Here is an 11,775-nt window from a genome sequence, read left to right on the forward strand (position 1 = left end):
CAAATATTCCCTTCATGCTTTGAAATTGGACCCTTGTTGTCCTTTAAAATCTCTCTTACAGGAAATGCATGTGCATTTCCTGAATGCCTGTTCAAAGGCAATCCCCAGTCTGTGGCTCTATCCCATTATCTCATGTCTTCCCATCCAACAGTGTCTATATTCTTTGCCTTATGACTAACAGGATATGAACAGAGGCCACAGCATAGCCCATTCTCATAGATAGGACAGAAAACTCAAGCTTAGTAAGGTGGTGGTGCCCTGAAGCCATCACACTATGGTGAGGATACATCCATCTTGGCTACTCGGAAGCTGGGATGATGGTGGCCTACCTTCCTAGATTGCTGTCTCTCTCTCATTAGCAGAGACTACACTTATTCAGGTACACAACCAGAAACACAGAAAGTGCACCAGGAAAGGGCAAGAGCTTTCTCTTTGTCACCACTAAGTTAATCTCACAAAAGCTCCCAGTGGCGCAATATTAAGTCTTCCATTTCCGAGGATGCCATACAGTAGACGTGGATTATGGGCTGCAGTGGCAATCGTTCCTTTCACAGGTTTTGTACAAGCTTGTTTACATCAGCCGACCACAATCAATCCAGTGCTTCTACTCCTTCTCATGTTATTATTTCTTATATTTTTATACCACCACTTATTTCCATCTTCAAAGCAGACCAATGTGAGCTTACTTAATTTTAAGCAAAGAATTTTAAAGCATTTTTAGAATCATAGGGTTGAAAGGGATATCGGGTCATCTAGTCCAACCCCCTGTACAATGCAGGAAATTCACAACTACATCCCCTCCCCACACCTCCAGTGACCCCTGCTCCATGCCCAGAAGATGACAAAACACCGTCAGGATACCTAGCCAAACTGGTCTGGGCTAGTTATGGGCTTTACTTATGTAGCAGATGATATAAACAAGAAGCCTGCAATACCTAAATTAGATTACTAACCTTTTTACTACTAAGAGAATTCATTAGTAGCATTCTGACTTTTTTGAATTGTTTTGACATTTATGAACTGTTTCCAGGTGAAACCCTTTTACCTAGGGCCTTGTGCACCATAACATGGTATTGGGGACATCTGAATTCTAGGCAATCTTGGCTTTTTAAAATACTTCCAAGCTTACAGCTCTGATAGTAGATACATTAGCAAAACTGTAGATGTTTCCAGGGAGCACCAATATTTAAGAAGCAACTATGCCTTGCATGGTCTCCCATCCACAGCTACTGTTTTCTTCATCCCATATATAGTTCTGCCTGTACTTACATGTAACATCTGCTCCTTAAGAAGTCCTAGTCTTTAAAAATATTATTCTGTAAACAAATTTAATATTTTGGATCAGAAATTAAATTAAATTTCGAAATTTTGTAACTCCTAATCTTAACTTTTTTTCAGTTTCTCTCAAGTCCTGTTTTTTCAAAACGCCTCTCTCAAGTTATTCTTGTCCCCATAGCTATGATGTCCTTCTTCCACATATAGTTCTACACTTAAACCACTATTTTTCATAGCACGGATAGCTTTAAGCTTCAATTCGCTACCTTCCAAGCCATCTTCTGCTGGTGCCTCGGTTGTTGTTTTCCTTTCATGCCATGTAACATACAATTTTCTTTGTCTGGAACCTCCCCCCAAAACCTCCAAGCACCTCCTAAAATACGTACTACTCCAAAGCTTTTTCTGAATTGTTGCAACTAGTTCATATCCACACACCCCTATCTGCTGTTCTTTATATCACCCATGTCCTACCTAGAGATGGACTATTTCTAGACATTTTGAAACCATGGAAGAAAAAAGGATTTTTCCCCTACAGAGAGAGAGAGAGAATTTTTAGGAAATGTTTATTATAATAATAATATTCAATTTATATACTGCCCTTCAGGACAACTTAATGCCCACTCAGAGCGGTTTACAAAGTATGGCATTATTATCCCCGTAAAAAAATACCCTGTGAGGTGGGCAGGGCTAAGAGAGCTCCAGAGAGCTGTGACTAGCCCAAGGTCACCCAGCTGGCTTCAAGTGGAGAAGTGGGGAATCAAACCCAGCTCTCCAGATCAGAGTCCCATACTTTTAACCACTACACCAAACTGGCTCTCATATGTTTAAACAAATGCAATACTAAACATATGCAATATTAATCAGTTCTAAACTTATTTTAGTGACAACATAAAATCCATATACAATTGTACTATATTGTTTATGAAATTTGAGAGTATGTCTTAGTTATTTATATGCAAAACTGCAAATATACAATACTATAGAGAGCTGCAGACTGCTATTACCTATGCTACTTTATCATATGTATCATAGGTTTTGCCATCTCAGAGGCAGGAAAAATAAAAGCTGAAAACAGATTAAAGAAAATCTTTTTGGTCAGAAATAATCTAGCAGTTTATTTAGATCCCAATTCAAACTGTGGTGACCAAGCACGTGCAGCGGTTAAGTGTCAGACAAGGATATGGGAGGCCCAGGTTCAAATTCCCATTCTGCCATGGAAGCTTGCTGTTGACCTTAAGCCACTCACGCTCTCAGCCTAGCCTACCCCACAAGGTTGTTGTCAGAATAAGAGGGAGGGGAGGAGAACAATGTAAACTGCTTTGTGTTCCCACTAGAGAGAAAGGCAGAATATAAATTAAGTAAACAGGACTAGCAACCTTTTTAGATACAGATTTAAACTTTATATATTACCACCATCTTAATTGTGGAAGCAGTTAGTTATATCCTGGAATATGTAGCATATGTCTACAGTATATACAGCAATTAATGCTGCTGATTGTCTTACACTATTTTTTTCAAAATATATTTTTTGAGTCAGTAAACTGTCACCTAAAAGCATTTCACTCACTCCAGAAAATAAATATGGATGGTTTTCACCCTAGTGGAAAAAGTCCTGACTGTTTTTTCCCAGGCCTTCACATCTCGTCCTAACCATCTATGCTCCTAACTATCTATGCTTATCAGCACGATATTTTATACTCAAACACACTAGTACCATTAACGATATAAGCCACTAACTATATAATCACTACTACAGAAATACTATCCACATGACTCTTTAGGCTTTGGAAGGATGCTAAAAGTCCAAGTAAGATTAAGGACGCACAGGTATTAGCTCCATTGCCCTGCTTATCTTTCCTCTGCTAAGAAAGTCCAATAACCTAACATTTAAGCCCATGGATCCACAACCCCAGCATTACATTTTTCACAGCATTACATTTCTCACATTTTGGGCTATCAAGAAGGAAAGAGATGGTAGCATTCAACTTACGCGTTGCAGTATGGCTTCTTCTCATAGCCCTTGTAGTTCTTCATGTTGAGGGTCATCTTGCAGACCTCGCAATGGAAACATGCTTTATGCCAGAACTGGGAGAAGATGAGAAACAAGATGATAAATGCAAAAAAGCTTCTAACAGACTGTTACTTCCTACCTAGAATATGCTACTTGCAGAAGTGACTACCAAATTTGTCTAGAAATGGTATTTTAAGGAATAACGGTTGACATTCCAGGCACAATACCACACAATACCTGACTAGACACATACTAAAAGATCTTTCTACTGCGGTTACTCAACCCAAACCAGAGTGTTTGGGGCAAGACTAGGGAATAAATTCCTGAGTGTTCAGCTACAGTGAACTTGTTTGTTTTTAAGAAACAAGCATTACTAGCTTACACAATTTGGTCAACCCCAAGAGAACTGTGTTATAGTGACACAAGCTTGAACCTTAAAAGGAAATATTTGCAACTGTCACCCAGCTGCAACAAGAGGCCTCTCATCAGACAGGAAGTTAGTTGCCTTATGCAGCGCTGCACAGAAACATAATCTGGATCCTCCGAGGAAGATCTCCCTTCACAATTAACTTTGAAACCAACCTAGGCTTCCCATCTGGTCTCAGGAGACAGCTCCCACTCATGTAAGATTGATGTAGGTACAGCCTCAATTTCCAGACACATACTTCAAGGGAATAATATTTTCATTTTGCTAATGTGTCAATGCAGAACAGCCCTTGGTGGCTTGGATCCCCAGAACTAAATGAGTTAGCTGAGAAGCAGTCTCTTCCTGCATACTGCCCTAAGGAAGAAGCAGGCTCTCCTCTGGCAACAGGCAGCATTGCTCTCAACCAGCAACTACATTGAGAGCAAATAGAAAATGCCCATCACGTATATCACTTCACAGTATGAATTGGCAAACTCTGGTAGTCACAGCATATGACACCAAGAGACTTCAAATCACAGTATATGCCACCAAGAGACTTCAACACAGAATAAAGGATACATTGGGCATAATGAGCTAAAATTTACACGTTCAGGAAGGCCCACTGGCAACTGTGTAGAGGGGGCAGAGGCTACCTGGCTATTTGCAGCCAGATATTTACATATTTTGTAAATTCATCATTATTCTTCAGAGCATTTACAATCTAATCATTCAGAAAAGGCAGCGGTTCAAAAATAAAGACTTCCACACAAAAAAGAAAAAAGAGACCACTTATTTCTGCGAAGGAAAACCTAAGAAATGTATAGACACACACATCCCTCAATACCCTTCGAACCCCTCCAGCAATAAGAGAAAGTAACACAGAGATATGGGCATGAACAAAGGATCTGCAGGTCAATTCACCATTTACAAGACCAGAGACCATACAGCAGCATAAATGTTTTATAAGTCACTTCCTACCATAACTTCTCTATATTCATGAGGACTAGAAACTTACTTTAAACAGAAGAGAACAAGGTTCAGTTCAGGGTTCTGGAGAGACAAATGGATGCCATGTCAGAGTCTACACTATCATATGATCACACCAATTTGGGTTTTAGATCCTTTTGTGAATAAACCCAATCAAGAGACTTGTATTTCCTTTATCAAGTACAAATTTGCAAACAAGTTACACCATGCAGCACTTATGTTTGATGTCCAAATGCATGACTGGGTTGAGTATTCCTAAGTCACTCATATTCAGAATACTCAACAGCCACCACTGAAGCAACTATGGAGATTCTGGTGTGAATGCAAGCACCACACCCAATAGTTAAACACCACCACAACCCAATATGGCAGAAGCAGGTAATGACTCAGTATTGGAGCAAAGGGAGTCTTTCTTCACTTTAGCTGCCTAAGGCAACAGATTTGCACCTTCACCAGTGGCTGAGAGCCAATTCCTTTTTTGCAGAAATTTTCTACATTCTTGAACTCAACAGACCCCTCTAGCTTTCAGCAGGAAAAACCTGTTCTCCATTTACCTCTGATATAACTAATTTCATGCTCCTTCATGCACTGTCACGACATCTCATTTAAGATCTGTTGTATTTTTTTTCTTTTTCAAAGTCCACAGCACCCAAAAGTAAAGACAATTCCACTCAAAACCCAAGATGTGACTCGCATGCAAAAGTCCACCTAAAATTTTGGCTTTTGCAGAACAGACCTCATATTGCAGACTTTTTTGTATGCAAAAGTATACAAGAGATTCCTTATGCAGATTTTGTTTTGTTCATGGCAAAAAATCCTAGACATTCAGGCAATAACAAGTCTTCTGCTATCAAGATGCAGATCTGCAGAGACTCATACACGTCTTCAAAACCACAATCTTCCCACCTCCAGTATGTATGTAGACTTCAGGCTGTCTGCAAATTGTATTTCAAAAGCATGCAGCTAAGGCCTGCAATTCGCAATTCTGATGCTGAACCAGACAAGAAACTGCTAATTCAATTCAGTAACAGCAGCAAAATAGTATACCACCAAGTATGTATGGTTAAGAGCCTGCAACCACATAGCTATTGCCTTTGAAGCCCTTTACATATAACAAAATATTGAGAACCTTTAGTCTACACTGTACTCTTCATGATGTTGAAGCACATTTGTTAACCTGTTCATTGTTTTTTTAAAATCTCTGAACTGTTTGAGATCAGAAACATACACCTGCGTTGCTTATCTGTGTAAAAATTAGGATGGACTCCTACTCTTCCCATACTGGAACCACCACTAGCCACCACAGACAATATACGTACACCTATACTGAAGAAAGCATGGGCACAGAAAAGCACCCAATGCGGTCCAAGGAGAAGAAACAAAAGGACGGTACTACACACCGTGCAAGGCTAATACCGAAACCTGGTATCGTCTCTTGGCATATGTATAAGATGTTCCCAACATTGTGTTTGAGTAAATACAGTTGTAAACGTGGTGAAAGCTAAGACAGACATGCGTAAGTTACAGGATGAAACGATCAGTTTTGTCTAGCGGATAGCACAAGGTAATATTATCTCGGAAAAAAACTTAATGATGTCCATTATCATTCACCCTCAGTTTTCTCTTCACAAGGTAAAATACTAATCTACCTCACATGGTCACTAGAAAAAAAAAGAGGAAGAAAAATCATGAAATATTCTATATGTAAAATATAGGTTATTACCACTTTATTTGATCAGCTTCTCACAGCAGATTACAAAGTACAGTGATAAGGTATCACTGAATTAGAACCAACTACCACCACTGAAGGTAGTTTCTGCAAAAATTATGAAGTACCACTTTATATCCTACACTACACACCATTCAAGAGGCTCAATTCTGATTTGTCTTAAGTTTAAAAACACCTCACAGTGGAAGTGAATGCTTACAAGCCAAGTTTCCCCATACCCACATTAAAAAAAACATCCTAAAACGCTACAGTTGGAATTAATCCACCAAAATCACAACACTAATTATGTACAATACCAGGAAGTACAAGTTGCACAAAACATGTTATCTATAAATCTGATGGTACAGGGGCTTATATACTAAGGAGACCTATACGAAACTGAATTTTTACCTAACCTGCCAGTTGGCTCCATATATGGAAGTGACCCATAATATGGTATTACCATTGTCCCATGTAACAACAGTCTGAGCAGTTCTCAATCTAAATGACATAATCTAAGCAACTAGACACAATCACAATCTGAACTGATCAAGAAAGTCTACACTGTTCAAGTTTGGCATTGCTGGAAGTACCAGCAGAGAGATCATCTGAAGCAGCAATGCTCAACCTGGTGCCAAGGCTACTTTCCAAAATAATTCAGTACACATGAACTCAAATCATAAGACTGAGTTCCACATGAATCTCTACTAGAGTTAACTCAACTGCAGCACGAGGGAGGACAAAATACACCTGTCTGGTCTGTGAACTTGGGACAGACCCCTTCTTCTTCCGCACCCCTTTGGAAGTACTTTGAAAACAACTTCAATTCTAACTAAAAATGAACACCAAAACAGCTTGCTTTGCACGCAACTAGGTCAAGGTGGCTACTGTCTATCCTCACTGTTAAATTATAACCCACTTGTTACAACCCCTTTCTTTCTCTCAGACAACATACACAAGCTCAGGCTGCACACAGCTTGCCTGCTAACACCAGACTAAGTATTTTTCTCAAAAATGTTTAAACATGCTAAGCTTGCACACAGCTTGCCTCTCTTGCCCTGACTAAATATTTTCTCTCCACTCTCAGAGCCAAGCTACAAGTGACGCCTGACACAGGTTGGACACTTGTCAGCTTCCCTCAAGTTTTGATGGGAAATGCAGGCGTCCGGTCTTGCAGCTTGGCTCTCCATTTGATTGAAGTTTGCAGAGCAGCAGTCTATGGGAAGGAGAACATGTGGTTGGGAGGGGAGTGCAGGCGTCGGGGTCTTTTCAGGAGCCGCCCTTCCCCTCTGCTGGGTGCGTGGGGGCGGTTTCTGTAAACTTCAATTAAATAGAGAGCCAAGCTGTAAGACCAGGACGTCTACACTTCCCATCAAAACTTGAGGGAAGCTGACAAGTGTCCAACCTGTGTCAGGCATCACTTGTAGATTGGCTCTCAGTCTAAAACTGCATTCACTCCACCCACACTCTCAGTCATCAACCAATCATATCACTCACCCCTCTCTTTCACCCCCCACTCTTCATTCATACCACACCAAGCATTTAAAGACACATACACACATTTATTTAAAATCATTACACCACTACCACATTAAAGGAAAGGGTTCTCGCTGTCTATACCAAAAATCTCTACAACATGCAATACTGGACTGAGACTCCTCCACCTCGTAGGCACAGATATTGCCATTAACATTTCAAACATGGCAACATTTCTGTACTCCTTACCACCTTAAAGAAAAGTATTGCACAGTATACATAGAGCTGAAATCTGCATCGACCTGATTTCAGCCCCAAATGGGCAGAAAGGCCAGTGTGGAGCACAGGAGCACTCCGGGGCCCAATGCGATGCTCTAGCAGTGCTCCTGTGCTCCACAGCAGGACAATTTCAACCCCTCTGAGGCCAAACTGGGCCCATTTGGGACCGAAATCAGACTGCTACAGAGCGCAGAAGCACTCCAGGGCCCATTGCACTGCTCTGGCAGAGTTCCTGCACTCCACAGCAGGCCAATTTCAGCCCCAAACAGGCACAGTTCATCCTCAGACGGGAATGTGGGAGCACTCCGTGCTGGACTGATTTTAGGCCAAACAGGCCTGGTTCATTTTCAAACAGGAGTACGGAAGCGCTGCTGGAGTGGTGCCACAAGCCCTGGAATGCTCCTGTGCTCTGCACCAGCCCGATTTCCGCCCCAAACAGGCCTGGTTTGGCCTCAAACAGGAGCAGGAGCACTGTGGAGTGGTGCCACGAGCCCTGGAGAGCTCCTGTACTCCACAGTGGGCTGCTTTCTAGAGCCCCACCTTTTTAAAAACAGGCTTGGTTGCTAGTGACACATAACTGTGCAACAGGCACATAGAAAAGGGCACCCACAGTACATGCTTTCCGTTTAAAGTCAGAACTTTCTACTCTTTTTCAGGGGGATAAACAACCACATCTACACTTTGAAATGGTCTACCCATGAGATGTTTAAGAGATACTAAACTTAAGCTCCCATTAGATAATGACATCATACCCATTCATTTAAACTCAAGACTGATACTTTTAACAAAAATAGATGAGAGGCTGGACAGGACTCTCACTTCTCTGTAGCTTACCTTTCTGTCCCCAGAGGTTCTTTTTTTTCTCAACCCAGCTCAAATACTGTTACGAGGTGTTAAGTAGCAAGTATAGGAAGGATCCTGTTCTCTCTACAAATCCCTTTCACAATACATGTTTGGAACAACTGGAGTTTAAACAAATTTTGCTGCCATGATCACATTCAACCTTAGCAGCCACCAGAACAGAGCAGGAGGGTAAGTGGAAGCAGCAGAACCTTTTTAATTTGGAATCCTGTGTTGAGATATCTTCATTTTTACTTAAAACAAAAGCCACAGAATTATCTTCCTGGAGGCAACTGCTCCCAAACCCAGCTATTAGCAAACAAGAACCAGAATTGACATTACAAGAACGCAGAACTGACATTTTCACAGGGGCAACAACACAGTGCAATTAATGTTACTGTGATACTGACAAAATACACAACTGCTTTCTCCTAAGCTATCGGTAAATAGGTTAAAATTTAAAATATTTGGTAAACTACCATAACTGCAAAATGAGGAATCAACTCTTACAAGAGATCTATAAAACCAATACTAAGTTTTAAAACTTGGAAACACTGCAGAACAATCAATCTGAAGGGTGGAGGCAGGGGACCAGAATTTAATGTAAAGCAGATGACAGTAAGTTACTCCTTGAGAATCCATCTTTTCATTTTGTCTGTTGAGACACCCAACTGTTTGTAACCGTGGAGGAAAAAAAACACTGGAAAAATTCTGTTAATGGTTCATCAGAAGCAAATTTTAAAGCAATTAAGAAAAAAAATCTTAAAATGTAGCAATCACACAGCTTTTTTTCAAACCAACAGCCGTCAAAAATGTTCAAAAAACTCATGTTTTTGACCTTGGCAGACAAATCTGGAACATCCCCAACACCAATTCAGTTGTTCCATGTTTTTTAAAAATAAAATAGAGGAATTGAGAAGGTCCTGTTCTCTAACAGTCTTTTTACATACAACACCCCTATTGGACAATTTAGAAGAAACACTACCAGAAATATAAGCAGGCTTGTCTCTACTGAACGTTTCAGCAGCTTAACAAAGAAAAGCCACAAATAAAAGAAGCAGAAGAAAGTCAGGTCTGGGGCCTGTTATGTTTATTTAGGTTAGTTCAATTCATACACCCTACCTCAAAGGAGTACACTAATATGGAAGATCAGAGCTGCAAGCCTGCTTTGGTAGCCATCATTCACAGGGAAAGAATAAATCCAAAAGGGTGTCAGATATAAGAACTATACACACAATCTCCTGTAGTCACATGTTCTATTGAGAATACATGCTCATGGACTTCAAAACTATTTTCTGTCCCCTCAAACCAGATCTTTTCCAAAAGGCATTGTTGGGGGACAATGTTTTAATCCCCGTTATTCTAGCTCCTTACTCCCAATTCTGCTGAGAATCTTACCTGCCTAACCTTTTGACTGGAAGTGAAGTTACCTTCCCCCCCCCCTCAACACACACACAGTTTATCAATACCAAATGACATATGTGGGACCAAACATCTACAGCCTACCGAATCTGTTAATCCTCAGAAGCACCAGCTGTTATCACAGATCATCAGTCCTATCAAATTCTGCCTCCATTCTATAATCCTCCCAAGAAGCCAAACACCAAATTGTGTTCCTCAATCAGGCAGGCCACATATAAACCAGTATCTTTCACTAACCTAAACCAGGGCTAATTCTCAGCAGTTCCTTCCTGTTCCCCACTACCACCCTTCAAGCCTTTGCCTCCCTTTCTGTTTAATCCAGCCTGCCTTAGGTACCTTTCCACACCCCACCACCCCTCCTGTTCTGCCAGGTATCAAAGCCGCCTCCCCTTCCCTCCCTTTGTGCCTCCACATACTTCCTTATCCACACTGCCTCCGACTCTCCTTCCGGCAATTCCTCACTTCAGGATCTGCATTCCTCTCCTGCCAAGGAAAATGCCCTAATTCCCTCCCTTCCTTTCCTCAATCTCAACTCATCCCAAAACTGCCCCTTCTCCGACCCACCCCTAAAATGCTCCTTCCCCTCTCCAGCATACGATTTTTGCCCCCTTTCCCCTTCCCCAGCCCCCAATTCACCCCAAAGCTGCCCCTTCTCCAACCTACCCTTAAATTGCCCATTCCTCTCCCTCCACCCACTCCTAAATTGTCTCTTTCCCTTCCTCTCCCAGCCCCTAATTCACCCCAAGACTGCCCTTTCCCCTCCCTCGGTCCACCCTTCACCCTTTCTCACCCAAACCTCAATCCACCCTAAATTACCCCATTCCCTACCCCCCCCACCATCCCAAACTTCCCCTCCCTCCCTTATCCAACCCCTCCTCTCCCTACATAACCCCAGCTGCTCCCAGCCACCGCCCCCTCCTCGTCTTCCTGCCCCCAACCTCACCCGCCCCCTCCCCACAGACAGACTTCACCCTGTCCGGTAACGGTAGTTTCCCGCCCTCCTTCCAACACTTCCCCCTCCCGCCCCCAGGCCTGGCTTGGTCTGCCTCCTCCATGGTAGCACCCACCTTGTCGAGGCAGTTCACCTTCTCGGTCGGGTAAACGATCTTGCTGCAGCGGGCGCAGCTGGGGTTCATGGCTGCCGAAGTGGAGGGGTACTGGGGAAGGGACAAGAAGGCGGAGGAGACAACAAGGGTGCCCGACAAGGTTGTGCCTGAGGGGACTAGGCGGAAGGAGAGAAACCGCCCCGGCAAGGCAACGTCTGGCAGCGACTGAGGGGAGGAAGGGGCGAGGCGGGCGGCGGCGCTGGGCTCCTCGTCCGCCTCCGCCCTCTTCCTCGTCAGCACGCGCGGGCGGGAGGGGGGGAGGGAG

At 42.5% G+C, this 11,775-nt stretch overlaps 1 protein-coding gene across 1 annotated transcript in view; it reads right to left on the bottom strand.

Annotated features, from left to right (window-relative positions):
* LASP1 (LIM and SH3 protein 1) overlaps positions 1-11,775 on the bottom strand; it is a 59,611-nt gene extending 47,836 nt beyond the window's left edge. The window contains exons 1-2 of the mRNA XM_054992820.1: positions 11,472-11,775; positions 3,266-3,360 (exon numbers count right to left, since the gene is read on the bottom strand). Of these exons, the coding sequence (XP_054848795.1) occupies positions 3,266-3,360; positions 11,472-11,540 (164 nt within the window). The 5' untranslated portion in view covers positions 11,541-11,775. The remainder of the gene's footprint in view (positions 1-3,265; positions 3,361-11,471) is intronic.

The sequence above is a fragment of the Eublepharis macularius genome, chromosome 12 (genome assembly GCF_028583425.1).
Source record: "Eublepharis macularius isolate TG4126 chromosome 12, MPM_Emac_v1.0, whole genome shotgun sequence".
Classification (NCBI taxonomy): Eukaryota; Metazoa; Chordata; class Lepidosauria; order Squamata; family Eublepharidae; genus Eublepharis; species Eublepharis macularius.